Source organism: Canis lupus, chromosome 2 (assembly GCF_003254725.2).
Source record: "Canis lupus dingo isolate Sandy chromosome 2, ASM325472v2, whole genome shotgun sequence".
Lineage (NCBI taxonomy): Eukaryota > Metazoa > Chordata > Mammalia > Carnivora > Canidae > Canis > Canis lupus.
In genome coordinates this window covers 66,339,724-66,362,833 of record NC_064244.1, presented here as the reverse complement: position 1 = coordinate 66,362,833, position 23,110 = coordinate 66,339,724, and the positions used below count along the sequence as shown (strand labels likewise).

The 23,110-nt window shown below is 37.1% G+C and overlaps 1 protein-coding gene across 2 annotated transcripts in view; it reads right to left on the bottom strand.

The window, feature by feature from the left end:
- Positions 1-1,009: 1,009 nt before the first annotated feature.
- Positions 1,010-23,110, bottom strand: part of NETO2 (neuropilin and tolloid like 2) — a 58,930-nt gene continuing 36,829 nt past the window's right edge. For both annotated transcript variants that reach the window (XM_025448126.3, XM_025448127.3), the window contains exons 7-9: positions 21,190-21,418; positions 7,646-7,759; positions 1,010-5,563 (exon numbers count right to left, since the gene is read on the bottom strand). In XM_025448126.3, coding sequence (XP_025303911.1) covers positions 4,983-5,563; positions 7,646-7,759; positions 21,190-21,418 — 924 coding nt within the window. In that variant the 3' untranslated portion in view covers positions 1,010-4,982. The remainder of the gene's footprint in view (positions 5,564-7,645; positions 7,760-21,189; positions 21,419-23,110) is intronic.

Genomic DNA, 23,110 nt, shown 5'->3' with positions numbered 1-23,110 from the left:
GTCTTTCTTCACTCCTTGATCTAGGTCTGTATGATTGTAAAGCTGTTTTTGCCTTTCTTTGCTTTCTCTTCATTGTGCGCCTTTTGTGAAATCTACTCATGCATCCTTGCTAAGCTGTGGCTGTGACTGATGCATTCTGTGCCTCAAAAGGACAGCGTGCTCTGACAACCCACTCTGAAAGTCCTCACTTTAGTGACTGGATGTCGCACACTGGATCTGCAGGCAATCTAACACTAAATTCACCTTTAAACATTTTTTTGGTTAATTTTACTTGAAGATTAATTTGAAAACTCATGGTGTAATAGCCTGAGCTTTTTTCCTTTCTTTTTATCCTAAGATTATTTTACTTTGGAAGCTATTGGGTAGGAAATGCCAACTTCGTCCTGCAAAGACGTAAATATTCTTTGCCCCTTCTGGAGATGTGGTCATTGAGACAGGCAAGGAAATTAACACACAAGTTTTATTTCCAGTTCAAGGATCATATTCCTTACTGTGAAGTGTCAATCAGGATTAAACATATAAGACTTCTTGTGTGGTCTGGACATTCATCTCTAAAAATTCATTGGTTTAAAAAAAACATTTACTCAAGGGGTGCCTTGGTGACTCAGTTGGTTAAGCATCTGACTCTTGGTTTTGGCTCAGGCCATGATCTCAGGGTGTGAGATCAAGCCCTGCGTTGGGCACCACGCTCCGCATGGAGTCTGCTTGAGATTTTCCCTCTCCCTTTCACTCAGACCTTCCCCTCTCTGAAATAAAATCTTAAAAAAAATGTACTCAAGACAGTACCCACTAAACATGCACCCGAGTCATGAGCTTCTTGGGCTTTTGTAGTCATTAAACCAATCACAGAAATATATGAAAAAATTACTAAAAAAAGCAAATTCAGAATTTTTAATTTGTTGAGGCATATAAAACATGGAAAATTGATTTTGTAGGGACCTAAAAAAGATATCTGAGGTCAACTTGTCATCATGGCTCAGAACTCAAATCATTCTCAAAACTCAAGAGATATAGCACACAAATCTTTAATTTCTAGAGTACACATTGTTTCCGTTAGATTTTAAAAAGATCACAAAACCAAAACACCAAAGCTCTTTTTATCTAATGCCAAGCCTATAAATTGTTAACATTGTTTATTAAGAATTCACAGTAATTGTCTTGCAGTTTGCAGATGCCAAGAAGTCATGGCAATAAAATTGTAGAATAGCATTACATAGATTTAAAAAAAAAAGGTAAAGTGCTTTGAAAAAAATTATTATAGTATAAATTACATTTTAAATCAGAATGACTGACAAGCTTACATGGAACATCTGGGCTTCTGTTTAGAACTGCTTGACCTTTAAAACTTCTAGCCAGCGAAGGCAAGGAAAAAACAGCAGAGACCAGCCAAGAGCATGGGACTGGTTCTGAGATGCGAGTACTCACTCCTTTTCTCTGGGCCTCAGAATTCTCATTAATGAAGTTAGAACAGATCATCTTTCTTGGATCTTAAAAAGCCCCCAAACTCATGGTCCCTTCTAATCATGAACAACACAGCCGACACCATTTTGTGAGAGGGCATAACCCCCTTTGAAATTACTCCTGGAATCACAACGAGGCCTTCCTTCTGTCTTGTCTCATCAAGAGACAAGGTGACACACCCCTGAAACCAGAAAGCGCACTGCTCATCAGATAATAGCAGAACTATAAAAATGTTCAGAAGCAGACATTTAGGAGGTTCTTTTAATGCCTAATAATTACATGAAACATGACAAAGACAGACATAAAAGCTGTTAACAAGTCAAAGGAGACTTTTAAATCTTTTGTGATGTGAAACGTGGAAAATCTTTTGCTTTTTGTCAAAACTTTAGGTTGAACATTTCCCCCCCATAAAAGGTACATCACACTTTATTTGTACATACTTTAGATGTTGGGATTCATAGGTTTCCTGCAATCCGTGGGCACTTGAGTGTTGATATCTTGTGGCTGAACTTGGGCTCGCAGGTGAGAGGTCACGACAGTATTGCAGAGGTGTCCTAGGCGCTGCTCCTGACTTGCAGATACTCTTACCTCCACATTTGCATTTTCTACTCTGTTTAACAACTGGCTTCAACATTCTCTGTGAAGGGTGTAATAGCTTCCACAAGATGGCTAAAGTTCATCTTCCATTACTAAAATTTATTATGGCTTTTACTTTAGTAAACAACTTGTAAAGTTTCCACTAAGCTCAAAGATGAAAGACTCTACCTACAGCAATTAGCATTTTGACGGTAATAATGCCTGAAAAATAGTTCCATCCTCTTCCCATAGTGTACTGCCAAGTAAGTGTTTGACTAAAAAACAAATGAGGCCTAATACCCATCTAAACTTCAGTGAAGGCATACAGTATATGGCAGTTGAAGGCTGGCTTAACTAATACTGATCATCTGACTCTTTAGTTCTACCCCTGCAGAGACTGATCAAAAACCGATGATCCTAGACCATACTGAGACGTGCCTTCACTAGATAAAGATTTACCATTCTGACTTTTCTCTGCATTTTGCAACTTTTTTAAATTCTGAGGAAATGTTCTATATAAAGATCCTCTTTCTTTAGTTGAAGAGAAAACTAGCCTCTGCAGATAAGTTTGGGTTCTCGACTGTGAAAAACAAAAACTATTTCATTCGTTTTAGCAGCCTCAACATTTAGAACCAAATTTGTTGTCCAAGCTTCACTTGCTATGTGGAGTTGCCTGAAGCTACGTAGTTCTGTGCTGTTTTAATGTTAAACGTCTTCTCTAAAGGCTCTATTTTGTAGGCCTCTTCATGCCCTTTTAAAAGAATATAGAATACAAATTTCAAAAACAAAAATATAGTTACAAGTGATTATAGTTAATGTAGTTAAGCATACTGTATTAGTTTCTACTATAATGTAGGTGTTAAAGATGGATTTAACAGCTGTTTTTATAACGGATATAATTTTACATAGAAAATATGCTATTTTCCTTCACCATCATGAAGAATGAGATCACAGTTATTATATTAAATATTTACTATGCTGTTCAAGTGTTGGCTGGCTACTAACTACTAGAAAGCCTATTCAACATAGCTACTGAAAGAATGTCTATCTAATCTGGCTCTTATTCTTTAGTTCAATGAATACTACATTCATTAAGTCTTTCTACCTTCCAAATTGTATTTTTAAAATAGGAAATTATGCTGACTTTAAAAAAAATTAAATCATGAATATACTATCTACAGGTTTACATATCTCCTGGATATTATATACTTTAAAAAAATAAAAAATGTGATATAAGAAACATTTTGAAGGGGTAATTTTATATGTTTCATATTTAAAGGTCTCAGTTTTCACTAACCTGAGAAAACCCATAGATGTGAGATCTTAAAAAAAAAAAATCAATGAAATTCAGTGAAACTTCAATTTCTAATTTCATGAGAATTTACTACAAAAAATCAGAATGAGAATTTATCTCTTTTTAAATGGCATGTCTGTATTAGTTTTAATTTGTTAAACAGATTCCTTTCCATATATATCTTAAGTTCCAAAAGCTCAGTGCAATAACATGATTGAAGAATCATGTAACAATGTATATTTTAATATAAGACTTGTGTAGTGATTTAGAACAATAAATAACACATAGTGAAAAATTCATCATAAACTAAATGCAACAACAAAAGGAAACAAAAGCTTAAGTACACATTACCAAGGTCTTTACAATAAGTTATAATGCGTAGTTCCATCACAGCATATTTGTATACAAAGCCACTAAGGTGAACACTGAAAGAAATCTGTCATGTAGGTCTTTAATTTTGATTTAATAAAGTTTGTACAGTATCAAATAATATCAAAAGTCTAAAAAAACACAATGAGTTTTCATATCATGTTTATAAATTATTGTTTATATACCATAAAAAAAACATAAGGTCAAAAGTGCAGTTTAAAAAAAAGTGGAAGTTGTTATTCTTGGTAAGAACTAGAAAAATGTATTGTCCCAAGTAAGAAGCAATCTGAGGGCTTTTACAGTTTCTTAGGAATTCTTCTTTAACTCTCATACAACCTTGGCTACCATATGCCATAACATAAACCAATACAAAGGGAGCAAAATCATCTTCTTATAAAAATAACAGGAAACACAAATCTGGTGATGAGAAATGCTGTAAAGAAACAGGCCTCCCCCAAAGTGAATGAATGGGCTACCACTACATCTGACCAAATTTGGGAAATTTCAAAGGATTTCTAGAAGTTCTAATATTTTTCAAGTTTTTAGTCATAACTGGCAAGGGTGCATACATCCTAGGATTATGAAATCTTCTAGTATAAGACAAAATATGACTTAAAGGTGATAAATCATATCATCCACTGTTCACAAAAAATAAAGACTAAGGATCCAGTAATTAAAAGGCAGCAGTATAGAAATTAGTCAAGAAGAAACAGATGGGTGAAACAGAACTCTGGGTCTTCACTGGCACGTACCACAGTAATGAGTTATATTTTGACAAATCCTAGAACAAACGCCTGTATTGAAATATGTGTGGTACATTAACCATTTATATTTATGTAAGAAACCAAAATGGTAAAATCACGGACTTATAAAACAAATTAAATTTAGAGAAAAGAAAAACAAAAGGAATGCGGAGACAAATCTTATTTTTAAACTTGTGGGATCAAAATGTTGACAAGCTGTATGAATCCAGAGCAGTATTCGTTGCTAAGCCTAACAGGCAGCCTGCGCCTGGCTCAGCACCAGCACGCCCCTCTTCAAATGCTCTTTCACTGGAACTCTGTGTGTGTGACACCAAGCAATAAGTGACTATTATTTTGTTCGTGGACTGGAGTAGGTCCCTTGGTTGGTTTAACATACAGGCTGCCTGAGACAATAAAAGCGTCACCATTACAGTAGGTTAGTGGGAATGAAGGTCTTCCTGGTTCTGACAGAAGAGTATGGGTGCTCTGTAGGCTGCGTACGTACACACTTAGTAATTCATGTCCCCTCTAGTAGAAGATTAAAAATCGATGGATATGGATGCTTGTGCAGAATCCTCTCGCCCCCTGACGTAAATTTCACAAGGAATCTCCTCCATTACTCTGTCTTCTAGGGCCTGTTCGGGGCACTCGTGTGCCTGTTTGAAAGTGTAGCTACTCTTTTTGAAGGTGCTGTTAAACGTTTTCATTGGCTGTGGTTGTGCAAAGTCATTTCGGAAAGGCAGTTCCATGGAACTCAGGTTGGTCCTGCTCTGTTTGACACTGGATGCTTGCGACCCACAGTGATGGTCGTGAATGCACCGGGAGGCAGTGGAAGAGCGCCGCATCTTCTGGTAGCTGTCCAGTTCTTCTGACAAGTCGGCTAGGTCTGCAGAAATCTCTTTGTCCCTTAGTGAGAACAGTTCATAATGAGGAGGATCAAACACTTCCTGAAATCCAGTTTTATTAAACGCAGTTTTGCAAGCCATAACCTTTTTTCGAGGCTGTTTCACTTGTACTAAAATAGAAATAATGAGAAGGACCAAGACAATCCCTGATGTGATGCCAATAATTGTTCCATGGGTTTTAGTGACTTGTTCAAACAGTCCTGCTTTTTTCTTTTCTGCAGAAAGAGAAACAACAAGGCTTTCAAAATTCATTAATGAGTCCTGTCATGAATTGGTAAGGGATTTTTAGGTAAAGCAGGACACGTGGGTCAAATACACTACAGATGATACCATTAAAAATGTGGGGTTTTTTTTAAGATTTTATTTATTTATTCATGAGAGACACAGAGAGACAGAGACATAGGCAGAGGGAGAAGCAGGCTCCCTGCAGGGAGCTCGACACAGGACTTGATCCCAGGACCCCAGAATCATGACCTGAACCAAAGGCAGATGCTCAACCAATGAGCCACCCAGGTGTCCCAAAAATTCGGTTTTTATTATTTATTTATTTATCTATTTTTAAAGATTTTTATTTATTTATTAATGAGAGACAGAGAGAGAGAGAGAGAGGCAGAGATACAAGCAGAGGGAGAGGCAGGCTGCATGCAGGGACGTGGGACTCAATCCTGGGACTCCAGGATCAGGCCCTGGGCTGAAGGCGATGCTAAACCACTGAGCCACCCGGGCTGCCCAAAAATTCAGTTTTTAAACAAATAAAACAATCCTATGATGATTTCCAGTTTAACTAACCAATCACAATATAGTTAGATTACATAAAAGAAAAAAGACTTGGTTCTTTACTCAGAAGGTACATGAAGGCCTACAATTTGCAAACCAAACTAAAAACACGAATCTAGGAGTGCCTGGGTGGCTCAGTCAGTTAAGCGTCTGCCTTCAGCTCAGGTCATGACCTCAGGGTCCTGGGATGGAGCCCCACGTCGGGCTCCCTGCTCGGTGGGGAGTCTGCTTGTTCCCCTCCTTTTGACCCTCCACTCACTCATGCTTACTCACTCTTTCAAATAGGCAAAATCTTATAAAAAATAAAAACAAAATAAAAACATGAATGTAAAGAAAATGCTAAAAGAAACACTTTTGTTCTAACAAGTTAGCTTTCTGCTCTGTGGTATGTTTGGCCACCTTTAAGTATATCCACGGTATTTCTACTGATGGCCGTCAGCAAGAGGGGACTAATGTAATCAGGCTAACCCATCGAGGTATTCATTGCAATCTACCATTTGAATGATTACCTGAAAATACTTCATGTCAAGTACTTAAGACAGTTCTATCAGATCACATTAATTTTTCATAGTAAGATATTTACTCAACTCTCAGGGAATAGAAGGCAGGTAAACTGTAGGACTGAGACAGTGATTTGATAATGTCTGTAGATATTCAACTATTACCACAAGTCATATTTACCTTAGACAGACACTGGAAATATAGTAGAGGAAATTTTATAAAATTAAACAAAGCCGTTCTTTTTTTTTTTTTTAAGATTTTAATTATTTATTCATGAGAGACACAGAGAGAGGTAGAGACACAGGCAGAGGGAGAGGCAGGCTCCCTATGGGGAGCCCAATGTGGGACTTGATCCTGGGACTCCAGGATCACGCCCTGAGCCACCTAGGCATCCCAGCAGTTCTTTTAAGTCTGCTTTTACTGCTTTTTAAGATTGAATCCATCAATGTTTATTAAATATTATTTCTATATAATTTTTAAAATACTACTCTAGGTTACTTTCTAAATTATTCTGAGAAGGGGGCGCCTGGGTGGCTCAGCGGTTGAGCGTCTGCCTTTGGCTCAGGGTGTGTGATCCTGGAGTCCCAGGATTGAGTCCCACATCAGGATCCTTGTATGGAGCCTGTTTCTCCCTCTGCTTGTGTCTCTGCCTCTCTCTCTGTCATGAATAAATAAATAAAATCTTTAAAAAAAATTATTCTGAGAATAAAATATCTTTACAATATGAATAAGAAAATAATGCAGGAAATACTACGGCAGACTTTTGAACAATTTAAGATAAAAAACATAGTTTGTAAAAAAAAAAGAATGCATTCATTGAGAATAAGTATTTTTCCTTGCATTCACCACATTCTAGAAGTCTATGATCCATTTAAAAGAACATTTATATTATGTGTTTCCATTTCTGCCGAAGCAGCTATGCTGAGCACAGTTACAGAAAAGGATATTTTAAGTCTTTCTTAATGAAGGGCAATGGCCACTCTTCTCTCAGAAAGGTTGGCCTTTGCCAGCGCACTTACCTTTACAGTGATTTTCATCCCAAGGGTATGCACAGTTCTGAACACCATTACAGACTAAAGAATTATTGATGCACATGTTGCTGTGGCAAAAGAAAGTGCTACCTGTGCAGGGAGCTGCAGGAAAGAAGAAAAGTTTGTCACTAAGAACTCATTCCAGTGCATTTATGTTTAAACTTGTTCCACAAATACACCCCATACTGTAGAAATAGTAAGACAAAGGCCAAAGCTGTCTGATATGGTCTCATGTGAAAATTTTTTTTTTATCGTGTAAAAACTTGACTTAAGCTGGGTGCCAAATGTCATTTCTAATATAATGAGAATATGAATATAGTTACCATGGTGCTTATGGAGCTAGTACATAGCCTGGTAAATTTTTTTCAACATGTTAAAAGAGAATGTTGGGGAGGGTGTGGAGACACTGGGACCCTTGGTGCACTGCTGGGGGAAATGTCAAATGAATGGTACAGCTGCTCTGGTAAACAGTACAGAGTTTCCTCAGAAATGTACACAGATTACCATATGTTTCAGCACTTCCCCTTCTAGGTTCATACCCAAACAATTGGAAGCAGGAACTCAAACACTTAGTACACCAATGTTCATGGCAGCATTATTCAGAGCTCACAGCATCATTATTCCACCAAAAGGTGGAGACAACCTAAATAAATATCGTTGATGGATGAATGGATAACCTTTGATATGTATATACTTCACTGTGGTATATACATATCAAACGGAATATTATTCAGGGTTAAAATTCAGAAGGAAATTCTGACAAATGCTACAACAAGGAAGAATCTTGAAGACAGTATGCTTGAAAGCAGCCAGACACAAAAGAACAAATATTCTATGATTTCAGGTATATGAGGTACCTGAAGCAGTCAAATCATTGAGAGAAAAAAGAGAACAATAACTACCAGGAGGGATCCCTGGGTGGCGCAGTGGTTTAGCGCCTGCCTTTGGCCCAGGGCGCGATCCTGGAGACCCGGGATCGAATCCCACGTCGGGCTCCCGGTGCATGGAGCCTGCTTCTCCCTCTGCCTGTGTCTCTGCCTCTCTCTCTCTCTCTGTGTGACTATCATAAATAAATAAAAATTAAAAAAAAAAATAACTACCAGGGCCCTGTGGGAGAGGGGAGTGGGGGTGTCTAATGGGACAGAGTTTCAGTCAGGGATGATAAAAAAGTTCTGGAGATGGATAGTGGTGATGGTTACACAAAGATATGAATGTACACAATGCCACTGAACTATGCACTTAAAATTGGTTAAAATGGCAAATTTCATGTTATGTAGATTTTACCAGAAAAAAAAAAATCACTTCCTACGATTTCAAAATTGAAAGTTTTTAAAACAATAAAGATATATGGAATGTATACCATGTAACTTTGTATTTTGTATAAACTGTTCTTTCAGCCTGAAATGTCTCTTCCTTTCCCTTCCCCGGTCAACATTTGGTCATCTTTCAAGATCATCCAAAATGCGGCCCTCTGACTCCTGTGTTCCTGTCATAAGCACATACAAAGATGTGCTTCTTTGTAACACCTCTCCTTGTATATGTAAATATTTGTTACACTAGATTATGACTTGGTGTGTTTACTTCTGTTAAGAAGTAAAGTCCTAGACTGGATATAAAAGTACCAACATAGTAATAATACGTATTTCGTGGTAAAGATACACACACAAGAATCTGAAAGTCAAGAAACATGACAGCTTTTCTCTCACATTGACAGAAGCACCTAAAAAAATCAACTAATCATGTGACTTCCAAAAATATAATCGAGCAAAATGTACTTCCTGTCTAAAATATTCTACATTTAAGATACATGTCTCATCAAGGAAGGAAAACTGAGTGCCACTCTCTACTATACTAACAGACCTCAAATATTTTTTATATTTTCTTTTTAAAAGTTTCTTTTCAAGATGAAAAGAAAAATCTAAAATTTTACAGGACTAATAACTGGATTTTCTCTTCTAAATATTATCTTTAAAAAATAAACATACAATGAATCTTATCAAATCAATTAATTTAGTATTTTTTTTCCCTTTAAAGAGAAAGCTCTCTCTTGAGGTTACAATCACAGGAAGCTTTAGAATACCTAACCACACTGTCCAATTGCATTATCAGTAATAAAACTGACAGTTTGGTCAACAAACAGTTTAGTATCCACTTGTTTGACCCCCTTTGTCTATTTCTCAATTTGGCTCTGAAAATGGGCTGTAAAAATAGGTGTTTACTGGGACCCCAGGAAACCCTAAAACACAATGTGATATTTATCAAATATTTATTAGTCTTATAATATAGGTCAATGGACAACATGCACAATACCACTGGTCATCAGGGAAATGCAAATCAAAACCACAATGAGGTATCACTTTACCTGTCAGAATGGCTATTATCAAAAGGACAAGAAATAAGTGTCAGTGGAGACACGGAAAAAAGAGAACCCTTGTGCACTGTTGGTGGGAATGCAAACTGGTGCAGCTACTGTGGAAATATTATGGAGGTTCCTTAAAAAGTTAAAAATAGAATTACCATATAATTCAGCAATTTCACTCTTTACTCGAAGAAAATGAAAACACTAATTAAAAAGATATACACACCCCTCTGTTCATTACAGCATTATTTACAATAGCCAAGATAAGCTAGCAGCCTAAGTGTTCGTCTGTGGATGAATGGATAAAGATGTGGCACATATGTAAAATGGAATATTACTGAGCCACAAAAATGAATGAAATCTTGCCATTTGCGACAACATGGATGGACCTAAGGTGTGCTGTTAGGTGAAATAAGGTAGAGAAAGACAAATATGTATGATTTCACTTATATATGGAATCTAAAAACAAAACAAATGTACAAACAAAACAGAAAGACTCACAGATACAGAGAATAAACTGATGGTTGCCAGAGGGAAGGGGGTGGGGAGACCGGACAAAGTAGGGGAAGGGGAGTAAGAGGAACAGTCTTCCAGTTATAAAATAGATAAGTCATTGGGATGTAGCGTACAGCACAGGGAATATAGTCGACAATATTGTAACAACTCTGGATAGTGACAGATAGAACCTAGACTTACTGTGGTGGTCATTTCATAATATATGTAAATATCAAATCACTAAAACTAATACCATACTGAATATCAATTATTCTTCAATTACAACAACAACAACAACAAAAAAATCCAAGATTGCTTTGCAATGAGAGAGCAAACGTAATCTTTCCTTAAGGCAGAATCCCCAAAAAGTAATATTCACCTGAGTTCCAGTTCAGTAGGCTAATAACCTGTGGTCAATCACTATGAACTAGGATTTGTCCATCCCTTCTTCCTCCCTACTGTAAACTGAGTTCAGGCATGAGTTTTTTTCTATATACAATTAAATATTCTCTGCACAAAACTTTTAGGCTTGCTAATTTGCTGATTACTTAACCCACTCCAGTTCAAGTATAATAACCCCTAGGTGGCTCTCATGACTCAAGAATCTAAAATAAAATAGCTAAGAACTGTAACTTGGGAAATAGTGCTATGAAGCAGAGAGAAGAAAAAAAAAAAAAAGGACTATAATTAATAAAAATTGTTTTTGTTATTGGTTAACCTTCTACTTTAAGGTTTTAACTAACTTCCTGGGTCTCTACTTCCTCTTTTTAAACGAATGGGATGGACTACAGGGTACTTCAGACTTCTTCTAAAATCAACGAGACTATGAAATTAGTGGTCTCAATCATGTTGATGCTTCTATTCTCAGAAGAATCAAGTATATAACCAGTAAGGAATTTACCCAGAGACTGAGCCCCTTATGTGGTATCATTTAAACCATTAAGTATTTCATGGTTCTTAAGAAATGCTTGATGGTTTCAAAGCTTATTGTAAGGACGAAAGGTATCAGTTACATAAAGAAGCTGTCAGGTTGAGGACAGAAAAGCCAATGAAAAGGTATGGTGGTATCTTATTTAAGTATAAAATTAGCTAGTGTATCCACCTCAGTTTTGTCAGACAGATCATAAAATTCTATCACCCCCCTGTGTGCACTATAATAGAACCAATGGCCTAGAGAACACACAGCATTCTTTAATTCTTCACTTTTGAAAACTGGAGTTTCCTCTTTGGTTTACATATTACAGCATGGTTCTATCATATCCTCTATCATATTACCTGTTGGCCTCTAATTTGAGCAGTCCTATCCAGTTCACAGATGAGGAGACAGGGAACAGAAGCTATTTTCACGGCAGGCTGGGTGAAGTTTTAAGCAGCGCTGTGGCTTCTAGGTATTCGGATTTTGAGTCGAACTATCATTAGCTCTTAAGTTCATCTACAGAACATTGTGTGACCACATTCTGATGTCTCTTTATGGCTTCAAAGGGGCAAAAAAGACAGGTTTTTCTGGCAAGTTTTTCACTGATTGAACAGTGAATAGAAAGCAGCCTCAGTTTTTATTACAGAATTCTTTACAACTGCTCACCACCTTGTTTAAGGCAATCAGAAAGCAGCACTGAGGGATCCCTGGGTGGCTCAGTGGTTTGGCGCCTGCCTTTGGCCCAGGGTGTGATCCTGGAGTTCCGGGATTGAGTCCCGCGTCAGGCTCCCTGCATGGAGCCTGCTTCTCCCTCTGCCTGTCTCTTTGCCTCTCTCTCTCTCTGTGTCTCTCATGAATAAATAAATAAAATCTTAAAAAAAAAAAAAAGCAACACTGACAAAGTCAGATACTGTTTTGTAGAAATGTATGATATTCATAATTACAGTTGTATTAAGCTCTATGGATTTTTAGTGGATAAGCACAGTTGTTTATAAAGAGAATCCAAGTATCAGTTACTGACATGGGATATTAATGACATACTTCAGTTAAAAACTATAAAAATGGCTGAATTATAGGAATTTATAAGTAAAGGACAAAGAGTATTGCAAAGATAGTGCCAGTTATGAACTGTTTTCTACTTAAAGCCTGAGGATTTTCTACTTTCCCCCTTTCCTCCCTGCTGGGTCATAGCATGAGAAAGAAGGAGGATTAGGATTTCAGTTTCCCTCCCCTTCTCATGAGATATGGCAATGATGCTGAAAGATGGCCTATTCTTCAACGAGGCCTGCAGGGGCCCCGTAGGCAGTGTGTCACTGAGAATCACATTATGGATTTATTCTAACAAAAATAACTTCTGCTGCTTTCACAGCTGTAGTCCTAGAAATTATTTTCCTAAAACCATATCCTGTCTTAAAGAGTGAGACATATACTAGTACTCAGTGCTTGGGAAGAAGGCAAACAAACTGACTGCTATTCTAGATCATTCATTTTAGCCAACTTACGTTATTTTAGTTCTGGCATCTATGATGGGTAGGTATTAAGTGAGTGTCTCACGCAGAATTAGTCCACCTTTATAAGTCTTTTCTAAAATCAACTCACGGTTGATTGTTTTCATGAATGGATCATAACAGTTACAAATCATTAATACCTTAGAGAAAAACAAAAGAGTTTCAATAGTTTGATTTAATGATGAGCATGTAAAAACGTACTGTTTGGAGCTCTCTAATGTGCCTATTACAAGGAGACTTCCAAACTGGGACTTTTGTTTCATAAAAACTTACAAAATCCTTTATTTTGATCATATACATGTGTATATATGTATATATATATATGTGTATACACACATATATGACATATATATACACACACATATACACACAGATATATGACTTTTTATTTGGAAGGATGGTTTTCTTGTTCTTTGTGGATAATAAAGCTAAATTAAGGATATGGAGCTAAGTCTACTGCAAGCTTTTAACTCAGTCTTGTATTTAGTGATTATTGTAAAGACATCACTTGAGGGAGGGCTTTTCATCTGTTTACTTCTCATATCTGTACTGATGGAGAAATCATTAATGTATATAGAGAAATACCTTAACTAAGACACATTAGAGAAGAATTTTGCATTTAAGGTTTAGATCAGTGCTGCCCAAAATAAATATAATGTGAGCCAAAATGTGAGGAAGTAGATGCATTAAAAAGCAACAGGAGGAATTAATTTTACTAATAGCTTATTTAACCCAATATATCTGTGCAGAGAAGTGTTACTATAGCAGGACTGAGGTCGCTCCCTTTAGAAGGGTCTGTGTGCAAGGTCTGCCTTAGCTTTGGCAACTGGGAACTTGGCTTTCCTCCATTCCCAGATGATAAGGTTCACAGGGCCTAGAGTTTGCGTGAACAATGTCATTTATGTCAAATACCTTCTTTCCTGCTATGAGTCTACAATTTTGGTACAGGCAAGGCTGAGAGTGCCTATGTGACTGGCTCCCAATAAAAATCTTGGGTGCTGAGCTCTAACGGGCTTCTCTCCACAAAACGGCTGTGCATGCTACTGCATTTTTTCGTTGTTGGAGAAATGCACATGCATAGTGTGCTCTTCATGGGAGGGAGGGAGTGTTAAGGAAGCCCAAGCGAGGATTTCTCCAGAATCAGACAGTAATTCTCCTTTGTTGATCCCATATCCTTTCAGTCTCAAAAATCTTAGCATAAGTAAGTATTCAAATACATGCTGATTCCTGTGACTCTTTCTAAGAAGTCACCTAACATTTGGTTGGTGTTCAGGAGCCTTGAAACAATACCCAAAATATTCTCATTTAACACATATGAAACATTATTCATGAGATATTTTACATTATTTCATTCCACTTCTTTCAAACCCAGGATCTATCTTTATAATTATTGCACATGTCAGTTGAGATGGGCCACATTATGAGTGTTCAGCAGCTACCCGTGGCTGATGGGCACTCCTGGAAAGCACAGATGTAAGATGCTGGGAAGAAGTAAACCAAGGAGAAAGGAAGACAGCTGAAACGCTTTCTTGCTAACCGAAACTCTATCTTTGTATCAAGCACTGCTTTGTAGTCATTTGAAATAGTGAAGCAGCCTTACATAGCTGTTTTAAGTGTGAAAAGTTGATAAAATCTTTTTTGAAACTGCTTAGATTCATAGGGCAACAAGAAGTAGCAACACAGTTTACTCACGGTAAATATCACTGCTGAGCTCTTGACATTTCCAGCTACTTGAGAAACTCACTAAATCCAAAATAACTGGATTAAAAATCCAAATAACTTTTCCCTCTTATCTCTCCAATTTTCATTTTCCAAGTCAGACGGCAGCTATAGGTATCTTTGACCCATTCTGTTACTTTTGTCTGCTCAGTCACCAAATCCTGTTGATGCTACGTCCACAAGTCTCTCTTCTGTCACTGCTTCGGTTCAGACTGTCCTGGTCCCCCCATACCCCCAGGGCTCCCCACTATGGAAGTCAGCCTCCCTCCTACAAAGCCTCTACACCACAACCGAAGCATGGCTCTGATTGTCATTCTGTAGTATGAAACCCTTCAAAACTCCCCAATGCCTTTAATATGAACTCTAATTTTAGCCTTTAATTTAAAGGCCTTCTAACTCTAGTTTTAATCTTTCTTGACTCATTTTTCTCTCTTCTTTCTTCTACTACTTCTTGTGATCCAGATAAGCCTGGGCTCTGCATTTTATTCCCTCTGTAGCCTCTGTTCGGAATAATAACTTCAATTATTCAACATTTCTACCTTCTAAAACCTACCTGTCCTCAAGAATAAACCCAAGTCCCTACCTTAACTACTTGCTCCATAATCAATGCTGCCTGCTAGAAGTAACCTGCATATTTAATCAGGAAGCACTTCATTTTCTGTCTCAGTCTTTGTCATAGTCATTCCTGCAACTGCCTCATTTGCATATAAGTTACCTCACCTAAGTGACTATAATAAGATCTTTTAGAGCAGGGACTGTTTCATCCATTTTTGTGTCTTCATAGCAAATACAATATCTTGTAAGATAAATGTTAAATAAATGAATGGAAGGCAGGTAGGAAGGGTGGTTGGTTTCATAACCCAGCTAGCCATTTGGCAATTCATCAAGTCTTTTAAAATTATAGATAGGGATCCCTGGGTGGCGCAGCGGTTTGGTGCCTGCCTTTGGCCCAGGGCGCGATCCGGGAGACTCTGGATCGAATCCCACGTCGGGCTCCCAGTGCATGGAGCCTGCTTCTCCCTCTGCCTGTGTCTCTGCCTCTCTCTCTCTCTCTCTCTCTCTCTCTGTGACTATCATAAATAAATAAAAAAAAAGAAAAGAAAATGTTTAAAAAAAATTAAAAAAAAATAAATAAAATTATAGATAGAAGAGTTGAGCTATAGCAAAAGCTTGTATAGGTCACATACCATTCATGAATTTAACATAGAATCCATGGAATAGTAATATAATATCTTGAAATTATAAGTAAAGGGAAAAATTGCTAATTCCTAAATTTCTTTTTTAATTTAATTTTATTTTTTTTTAAGATTTTATTTTTTATTTATTCATGAAAGACACAGAGCGAGAGAGAGAGAGAGGCAGAGACACAGGCAGAGGGAGAAGCAGGCACAGGCAGAGGGAGAAGCAGGCCCCATGTAGGGAGCCCGATGTGGGACTCGATCCTGGAGATCCCAGGATCACACCCGGCCTGCAGGCGGCACTAAACCGCTGCGTCACCAAGGCTGCCCCTAAATTTATTTATTTATTTTTTATTTTTATTTTTTTAAAAAAATATTTTATTTATTTATTCATGAGAGATACAGAGAGACATAGGCAGAGGGAGAAACAGGCTCCATGCAGGGAGCACGATGTGCTCCCGGGTCTCCAGGATCACACCCTAGGCTGAAGGTGGTGCTAAACCACTGAGCCACCTGGGCTGCCCCTAAGTCCTAAATTTCTTAAGAAAAATATCTGATAGTACCTTACTCTTACACCTTTATATTTACAAATTTTGCTTTGCAAAAATCATATTTTACCATGTTACTGTATTCATTAGTCAGTTTATAAAAGTGAAAATATTTCCTTCTGAGGATAATGTAGAAGATCTACCATTTATTTTTAAAATATATGTGATATGAACATATACCTTCAACTACACTGGGGCAGTTTGGATGAGTCTTTAAATGGTAATTTTCTTTGAACAGAAGTGGCCATGAGGAAAGGGACTAGTTGAGAGAGACTAATCATTCAGCACTATCCAAATGCAGATTAAAATTAAATCAAGCCAAAAACATGATGGTATTTTTGAAGGCCATTTTTAAAAAAATCAAAGCTAATGTAATATGATTTGCACTTATGACAAAATCAACAAAACAGTCATTTGGACTTTTATAGGAGATAGGCAATAGAACCAATTTTTTCCTAGAATTTGTTCATGTGAATTATCAGAAGTTTAAGGGAAGGATCCTAAAATCTGTCCTCAAGAGTGTCTCCACTTTTAAGCTAGGTCAGGATCTATACATGAGCTACCCCATTCTTTAATATGAAAAGGTTCTCACATGCCCACAAAATAGTAAAAATGACTTTTATTTTTTTAGTTTTAATTTTTAAAAGATTTTATTTATTCACAAGAGAGAGAGAGGCAGAGACACAGGCAGAGGGAGAAGTAGGCTCCATGGAGGGAGCCCAATGTGGAACTCGATCCTGGGACTCCGGCAGAAGGGAGGTGCTCAGCCACTAAGCCACCCAGGCATCCTGTAAAGATGACTTTTAAAGACATAACTAACTCATAAAAAGACAAAACCCCATTATAACCACAAAGAAAATATCTAAAGAATATACACAAATGGAAATTCAAATGTGTTGCCACAAAAAATCGATTAACCACAAAAGAAAGTAATAATGAAGGAAATGAGGGACAAAAAGCTTTAAGACATTTAGAAAACAAACAGCCAAAGGGCAGAAGTCCTTCCTTCTTACTAATTACTAAAAATCTAAATGAGTTAAACCCTCTATTCAAAAAGCAGAGATTGACAGAATAGATCATAAAACCCTCCTACAAGGTCCAATTATATACTGTTCTATAAAAGACTCACTTTAGATCTAAAGATAAAAATTGGTTGAAAAGGGCAGCCCTGGTGGCGCAGCGGTTTAGCACCGCCTGAAGCCCGGGGTGTGATCCTGGAGATCCCGGATCGAGTCCCACGTCAGGCTCCCTGCATGGAGCCTGCTTCTCCCTCTGCCTGTGTCTCTGCCTCTCTCTCGCTCTCTCTGAATAAATAAATAAATAAATCTTTAAAAAAAAAAAATTGGTTGAAAATGAATAAATGGAGAAAGATGTTCCATGCAAATAGTTACCAAAAAGACAGCTGGGCTGGCTATACAAATACTGACAAAAGTAGACTTTAAATCAAAACTGTTGCAAATGACAATGAGGGACACTGTTATTGGTAAAAGAGATTCATCAAGAAGATACAACAATTATAAAAAAATATAAACCAAAAATCAGAGTCCTAAAGTATAGGAAGCAAACACTATTAGAATTTAAGGGAGAAATTAGATACTCTACAAAAATGGTTGGAGACTTCAATATTCCACTTTCAATAATGGGTAAAACAGCCATACAGAAGATAAATAAGCAAATACAAGACTAATACTATAAACCAACTGGACCTAATAGATACATACATAAAGTTCCACCCCAAAACAGAGAAATACACATTTTTCTCACGTGTATATAGAGCTTTCTCCAGGATGGACCAAATGTTCTGCCACAGACACATAAAAATCTTAAAAGACTGACATGATACAAAGTATCTTTTGTATCTTTTTCAAATAAACTGGAAAATTCATAAATATGTGGAAATTAGGGATGCCTGGGTGGCTCAGCAGTTGAGCGCCTGCTTTCGGCTCAGGGCGTGATCCTGGAGTCCTGGGATTGAATCCGACATCAGGCTCCCTGCATGGAGCCTGCTTCTCCCTCTGCCTGTGTCTCTGCCTCTCATTCTCATTCTCTCTCTCTCTCTCTCTCTCTGTCTCATGAATAAATAAATAAAATCTTAAAAAAAAAAAGAAAATTTGAATAGATCTCTAACTAGCAAGAAGACTGAATCAGTAATCAAACTATCTCCCAACAAAGAAAGGCCCTGAACTGGATGGTTTCACTGGTGAATTCTACCAAATGTTTATAGAATGTCAATTCTCAAGCTTTTCCAAAAAGTTGAAGAGAAGGGGTCACTTCTTACTCATTCTAAAGACCAGCATAACCATCTACTAAAGCCAGAAAGATACTATTAGAAAACTACAGACCAATTCTCCTCATGCATATTGATGCAAAAATCCTCAACAAAATACTAGCACTGAATTCAGCAACATATTAAAAGGATTATACACCATGACAAAGTGGGACTTATTCCTGGAACAGAAAAATGGTTCTACACACAAAAATCAATGTAATATACATTAACAGAATGAAAGGGGAAAAAATGACATGATCATTTCCATTGAACCAGAATTTGACAAAATTCAACATCCTTTCATGATGAAAACACTCAATAAACTAGGACCAGATGAAAACTTCCTCAACGTGATAAAAGCCATATATGAAAACCCCACAGCTAACACCTATTCAACAGTGAAAGGCTGAAAGCTTTTCTCCGAAGATCAGACACAAGACATGGGTGTCCCTTTTCATTTCTATTCAGTATAGTACTAGAAGTTCTAGCAAGAACAATGAGACGAGAACAGGAAATGAAAAATAAAATAGCATCCAATATTGGAAAAGTACCTGTTCGCAGACAACATAATCTTATATGTAGAAAACGCTAACAAGATTACACACTAATAAACTAATTCAGCAATGCTGCAGGATACAAACAGCAAACAAAAATCAGGTGCATTTCTACATACTAACAATGTAGACTTGTATACAGAACAAAACCTTTTTTTAGAAGATTCTATTTATTCATGAGAGAATACACAGAGAGAGGCAGAGACATAGGCAGCCGTCTCTGGGGACCCCGATATGGGACTCTAGTCCTGGAACTCCAGGATCATGCCCTGAGCCAAAGGCAGATGCTCAACTGCCGAGCCACTCAGGCATCTCCAGAATAAAACATTCTTGAAAAAAAATAAAAACCACAAACAAACTGGGAGACATTTTGGGTTCATACACTGGAAGACTTAATATTAAGATGACACTACTATTTAAAAGCAATCTATGGATTCATTATGATTCCTATAAAAAAAAACCCTGTAAGCGTTTTTAGCAGTGTTTTCTGAGGAGAAGAAAAGGGCTTCTTGGAAATATGGTTGGGTCTACGGCCATACCACCCTGAATGCGTCCGATCTCGTCTGATCTCGGAAGCTAAGCAGGGTCGGGCCTGGTTAGTACTTGGATGGAAATATGGTTGGTTCTAGGGCTGGGCCAGGGAAAACACAATCAGGCGTGGGCTATCTTGTGGTGATAGAAAGAAAGTGATTTAAACACCCCCCCCCCCCGCCAAAACAAGAAAAAACAAAGGATAAAAGAGACAAGTTGAAGGAGCTCCCAATGGCCAAAGCTGGGACTTTGAGCAACAAAATAATGTTAGTATTATACTAATTGTATGTTATATATAATTTTATATGTATAATAATAATGGCATAAAATAAAAATCCATAAACTCATACTGATATAAATCACCAAAAGATAAATGAGGGGAAAAACAGTTCTTCCTCACAAAAGAATTACAATTAATAAGTGTAGAAGGAATAATGGAGACAGTAAACTACCATTAGGTAAACACTATGGTATCACCTATTACAGATGAAAACCATTAACAGACACTATAATTATGAGCAAAGGGATATGCATAGTCTCAAAGAGCATTATTAACTAGAAATGAAAAAATTAGTAACATTATAGTGGAGAATCTTGACAGAGAGCTCCCCAAGGAAGTGAGGGAAGTTAACGAGGGACAAATCTGCATTACACACATCCACCTCACCGGTGTGATGTGCGGGAAAAGGTGTAATGTCCTCTCTGTGATACTGACAGAAATATATAACCTCAAATGAATCCATGAGAAAACATCAGAGAAACTCAAATGGACAACATTCTACCAAATAAATGGCCAGTGCTCTTCAAATGTATCAAGGTCACCAAAGAATGAGGCACCATCACAGACTGAGGAGACTAAAGGAGAGATGACAAGTAGATAGATGCAACGTGGATCCTGCATCAGAAAAAGACATTAATGGGAAAACCAGTGATGTGTGGATATGGTCTATGTATCAGTCAATAATACTGTATCAGTGTTCATTTTCAGTTTTACTATACTATTAGGGGAATCTGAGTAAAGGACATATGAAAATTCTGTCCTATTTAAAAAATTTTAGATCAGCTTAAAATTATTTAAAAAGAAAAAACAGCCTACCTAAATTTTGATGAGCATGGTTTGGCAGGCTCATAATGATTCACCAAGCTGAATTAATACTACTTTTTTTTTTTAAATTAATACTACTGATAATTATTTTTAAATTTGAAAATCTTGAAGTTTCCATTCTGCATTTCCTGTCATATGTTTACACCTTTGTAATAAGGCAGTGTTGCAATGTATGTATTAATGTGGTTTTTCACCTAGAACAGATAATTCTTTGAGAACAGTGACTAAAACTTAGTTATTTCTGCCTTCTCTTTGACTTGCAGTCTTTGTCAAGAGGAAATGCACCATAATTGAATTCTGAATGAATGAAAATTGTGTAAAAAGATCTCAGTGTTGTAGTATTTACTTACGCTCCACAAAGGAAGTAAAGAGCATTCTGAATCTGCTCAGCCGACTGCCCTCATCGGCCCACATTCGGATCACTCCAACTCCTGTTTTCAGCATTACGTCATTGGCCACGGTGCTGCAAAACTTGGCCTTCAGATTTTCAATAGAACTGCTTCCATCATAAACTGCAACAAAGTTTCTCTTGCATTCATTTGAGTGCTCCATTTGATAATCTAGGAACCTCAAATAAATCTGTAACATTAAAACAAAGAAAAACCCTGCTTTTGAAAAGATAAATTTGAATGTTGTAGTTTCACTATCTTGTCAACATGGTAGATATGACAGCTGACAGAAACCCAACAGCTAGAAGGCTGGCATCGAAGGAGTTAAAAGAACTAAGGCTGCCGGTCTCCTTTGGTTCTTAGTGGAACTAAGCATTAAGAAACTGAAAGTTAGTGTTTTGTCTATAAAGAAACCTTTTGCTCCATGAGGCTCACTGGCTCTATTACATGTTTCTTTCTTTTTTTTTTTTTTTTTTTTTATGATGGCACCGACCAATTGGGAAAATGAATCAATCACTCAGCAACTGTTGGGATTTTTTTTCCCCCAGTTTTTTAAGTTTAAACCCAAGTTTAATTGTAACATATATATATATCCTGTAACACATCAAAACCATTTTTATCTTATCTATACTCTTCATAACCATACACGTCCCCCATGATCTCCTGTCATTTATCCCCTATTCTATATTGCACATTTATGTAGTTTTAAGGCTTCACCCCATAAATAACAATTTCTACATTTTCAATCAGGAAGATATAAATTGCAGTATCAAAATAAGCACTATCTATTTTGTTTAGCATTCTCTTTTTTGAAATTTTATAGGCAGCTTGCTACCTGGCACTAAGTTCTTAAAATACAGTTGGCCCACTTTTGTTTGAAGATTTCCTTTAGATCATAGGCTTAGAAAGACTGGGAGCATTCATGTTCAGGTTGTGGGCTTAGAAACACATCATGCATAGCTCTAAAGAAGTGAATGCAGTAGCTATTATTCCTTACAGGCAGGGAGAAAATTAAGGTTCAGATGATTAAGAATTTGCCCAAGGTTACTCAGAGTGATGTGACCTAGGTTGGCCTGGCTCAAACACTTGTGTTCTCTCCACTCCCTGGGATGTCTTTTATGCGCACACACACACACAGTTCACTTTTTGCTCTAGTTGCCCCTATGTGACTCTATAATTAAAATTTTAGTGAGCAGAGAATAAAGATTTCCTTTGTCATTAAACACATATAATAAGTATTCATTCTGGTTTCTATCTCTGAGGTAGCAGTATGATGCCACCTCCATCTATTTATTTATTTATTTATTTATTTATTTATTTATTTATTTTTAATTTTTATTTATTTATGATAGTCACAGAGAGAGAGAGAGAGGCAGAGACACAGGCAGAGGGAGAAGCAGGCTCCATGCACCGGGAGCCCGACGTGGGATTCGATCCCGGGTCTCCAGGATCGCGCCCTGGGCCAAAGGCAGGCGCCAAACCGCTGCGCCACCCAGGGATCCCTCCATCTATTTATTTAAAGATTTTATTTTTAAGTAATCTCTATGCACAGCATGAGCTTGAATGCACAACCATAAGATCAGGAGTCACCTGCTCTACTGATTGAGCCAGCCAGTCACATCCTGCCTCTTAATTTAAAAGACTTTATATAAAAACAATGTAATGTCAGGTATCTCTTCCCGCTAAAATACCTTGATGGCACAAACTAAGAGCAAAAAATTAAAAAATACACCTCAAAGGGATATATATTGACCAAGTAATTTTCATTTGGAATGATCATTTATTTGAAATGATCATTGGTTACTTACTTCCATGAAAATGGTAGAGAATCAGAATTAAATAGGATTACCATTTCAAAACTTCACAAAATCTTCACAAATAT